Source organism: Colobus angolensis, unplaced genomic scaffold (genome assembly GCF_000951035.1).
Source record: "Colobus angolensis palliatus isolate OR3802 unplaced genomic scaffold, Cang.pa_1.0 Scaffold395, whole genome shotgun sequence".
NCBI classification, from domain to species: Eukaryota; Metazoa; Chordata; class Mammalia; order Primates; family Cercopithecidae; genus Colobus; species Colobus angolensis.
The window spans coordinates 506,883-510,267 of record NW_012117321.1 but is presented as its reverse complement, the minus strand read 5'-3'; the positions used below and the strand labels follow the sequence as shown (position 1 = coordinate 510,267).

General features: G+C 36.5%; 1 protein-coding gene across 1 annotated transcript in view; it reads right to left on the bottom strand.

Moving 5' to 3' along the window:
* The window catches only part of ZNF679 (zinc finger protein 679), a 41,058-nt gene that overhangs the window by 10,035 nt on the left and 27,638 nt on the right, over positions 1-3,385 (bottom strand). Inside the window, exons 3-4 of the mRNA XM_011955115.1 lie at positions 1,702-1,828; positions 1,122-1,217 (exon numbers count right to left, since the gene is read on the bottom strand). Of these exons, the coding sequence (XP_011810505.1) occupies positions 1,122-1,217; positions 1,702-1,828 (223 nt within the window). The remainder of the gene's footprint in view (positions 1-1,121; positions 1,218-1,701; positions 1,829-3,385) is intronic.

The following is a 3,385-nucleotide window of genomic DNA, read 5'->3' as shown; positions in this document are numbered from 1 at the left end:
AGGGGGGAGCGGGGAGGGATTGCATTGGGGAGTTATACATGATATAAATGATGAATTGATGGGTGCTGACGAGTTCATGGGTGCAGCACACCAACATGGCACAAGTATACATATGTAACAAACCTGCATGTTATGCACATGTACCCGAGAACTTAAAGTATAATAAAAATAAAAATAAAAAAAAAGAAAGGAAGAAAGAAATGGACAAATGATTAAACTAAATTTTAATAAAAAAAGTTACACAAATGGGAAGAACTATTTGAAAGGTTGCACAAAATTAATAATTCATAGAAAAATGCAAAACAAAATCACAATACCAAACAAAATTACCTTATATCAATTAGAATGGCCACTATAAATTTTTTCAAAAACACCAACTATGTAGATGATGTAAAGAAACTGAAACCTATTCAAGTTGTTGATGAGAAAAAAGATGCAACTATCGTGAAGAGTATCATGAATGTTCTTCGAATAATTCTAAATCAAATTAGACAACACAGCAATTCTATTTATGAATCTATATCTAAAATATGCAACATAGTAAAATGAAGACATAAGAGGCATCCTGCTTGCAGATCCCCCCACAGTAAGTCTCATAACCCAAGCTCTAAATAAATAAATAAATAAATACATGGATAAAAATTTTAAAAATTATAAAAAAACTTTATATTTCAAGAGTATAGTAATGAAAATGGAATGGCGTGTGCAGAAAAATAGACAACCACAAATGAAACAGAAACTACTATTCTCACACATTTTAGACATGATGCAAAAAATTGTTTAATGGTTTAACAGAGTTTCTCAAAAATATGCAGATATTAGTGTACTCCAAAAGCAATGGAAAAGCAGCTTATGCAGTCCCTGATAAGCCACAAAGAAAACTTTGGCTCACACTGTGAACTTGAAGAAAGATTACTGAAGTGAAAGCAGAATCCATAGAGAATTTAAAAGCACGGGGCAGAAGGTATCACTATCTGAGAGCAAAAGTAAAAAATGACTCGGGCTTCTCAGAATCTCTTTCCATGGAAGCACATCTCCCCGAACCACATTTTAAGGACTGGCTTCCTCCTTGATTTGTGTATCTCTCATCTGTGTCATCTGCTTCATTCACTCTCACTTACCTGGGTGTTTGGATACCATCTCATTTCTCTTTATATTCCGAGGCTCTTTATTGTGCTCCAGACAGGTGATCAAGTCGGGCTTAGAGACAGCAACACCTGATTTATTAAGAAAAAAAAGTAAGATAAATCTTGCTGAATTCTTTAATTACCAAATTAGTATTATGCTTAGTAAAGAGGATATACTAGAAAATTCTAGAAAATTAATATTAGTCATAACAGAACTTTTTAACTATTTAGAAAATATTTTAAATGTGTAGGTCCTTAATTTCACTGCTCAGTACTATTGAATCAAAAATTGGTGGCGGCAACTGAATTCTAAGGCATGGGCAACGCTATTTTATGCCACGACATTTTTGGAATTGCCACTAACCTAGAGTGGAAGATACATAAGCTCAGGAAAGGGAAAAGTTCAGGTCAAAATAAAACGTCTTGAAGAATTTGTTCTACACCAATGAATCCCCAAGATTTTCTTAAAATCGGAGAGCTAAAATTCATTCATGCAAAGCAGAAATTACCAAAATCATCTTAGAAAAGAGAGAAAGGCAATATGTTAGGAATTGTGTATCGAAGTTATCCTCACCCAGGGAGACCAGGTTTCTGTAGTTCTCTAACATCACATCTCTATATAAATTCCGCTGAGCATGATCCAGGCATTGCCATTCTGCCAGAGAGAATTCTATAGCTATGTCTCTGAATGTCAACAGTCCCTGAAAAAAAACAAAAACAACAAAAAACATTCATGAACACACAAACACTCACCACATGGCCATAGGCAGAGATTTTTATTTGACTCAAGTTAAAAAAGAGAGTAAAAAGAAGTGGTTTTCACTTATACGAGTGACTAAAATTATTCAATGATAATTTTTAACACTGGAGTATTCTCTAACTCTGAGAAAGAGGATAGCAGACGATCCACAATACCACTGTAGGTATGACAATTTTCTGGATGATAAATTATTAAATTAAAAGCATCAATATGGACATGTCTTTTTTTCTTTTCTTTTTTTTTTTTTTGGAGACCAAGTCTTGCTCTGTTGCCCAGGCTGGAGTGCAGTGGCGTGATCTTGGCTCACTGAAAACTATGCCTCCTGGGTTCAAGCGATTCTCCTGCCTCAGCCTCTCAAGTACCTGGGACTACAGGTGTGTGTCACCATGCATGGCTAATTTTTGTATTTTTAGTAGAGATGGGGTTTCTCCACGTTGGCCAGGCTTGTCTTGAACTCCTAACCTCACGTGATCCACCCACCTCAGCCTCCCAAAGTGCTGGGATTACTAGCATGAGCCACTGCACCTGGCCCAAATTTAATTATAAAGAAACATCAGTTTTATGCAAAGTTGAAGATACAGACAACTTCCCTGTTCTATAATTTTTAATAGTAACATGAAGTAGCCTTTCTTTGGCAGCCTAGAAAGCAAGTATCTCCTAATAGTTTTTTCAGAACTTTCTGGATAGTAAATGCCATCCTGTTTATGCGAGCATTTTCTAAATCCTGTTCTGCATGAAACTAATAGAGCACACAGATGAAACTTCAACAAGACATGTTTCACTTTTCATTAATATCCAAAGACAACTGTGTTTCCCCAATAGAAATATTGAGTATTTACACCTCATGTTCAACAGCTACGATGGTAACATTTTAAATATTGCAGGTCATAAATTTGTGGTGAGAATTCTACATGGCATGCAAGAATCCAAGATGAAGAAAATACCTAGAAGGCTTGGTATGGCCAGGCACGGTGGCTGGTGCCTGTAATCCCAGCACTTTGTGGGGCTGAGGTGGGCGGATTGCCTGAGGTCAGGAGTTTGAGACCAGCCTGGCCAACATGGTGAAACCCTGTCTCTACTAAAAATACAAAAATTAGCTGGGTGTGGTGGTGGGCACCTGTAATCCCAGCTAATAGAGAGGCTGAGACAGGAGAATCGTTTGAACCCGCAAGGCGGAGGAGGTTGCAGTGGGCTGAGATTGTGCCATTGCACTCCAGCCTGGGGAACAAGAGTGAAAACTCAACAAACAAAACAAAACAACAAAAAAAGAAGGCTATGCTATACAGAAAAAAATTATTTTTCAGAACCCCCAGACTATCATAAAAATAGCAAAAAATAATTGAAACAAACTCATTAGGTATAAACAACACAAGCAGAGAAGTAAACATCTGCAAGTTCTGAACACATGGCATTCCAAAAGGCAGAGTGGACATTTTTTTTTTTTTTTTTTTTTAGACAGAGTCTTGCTATACAGAAAAAAATTATTTTTCAGAACCCC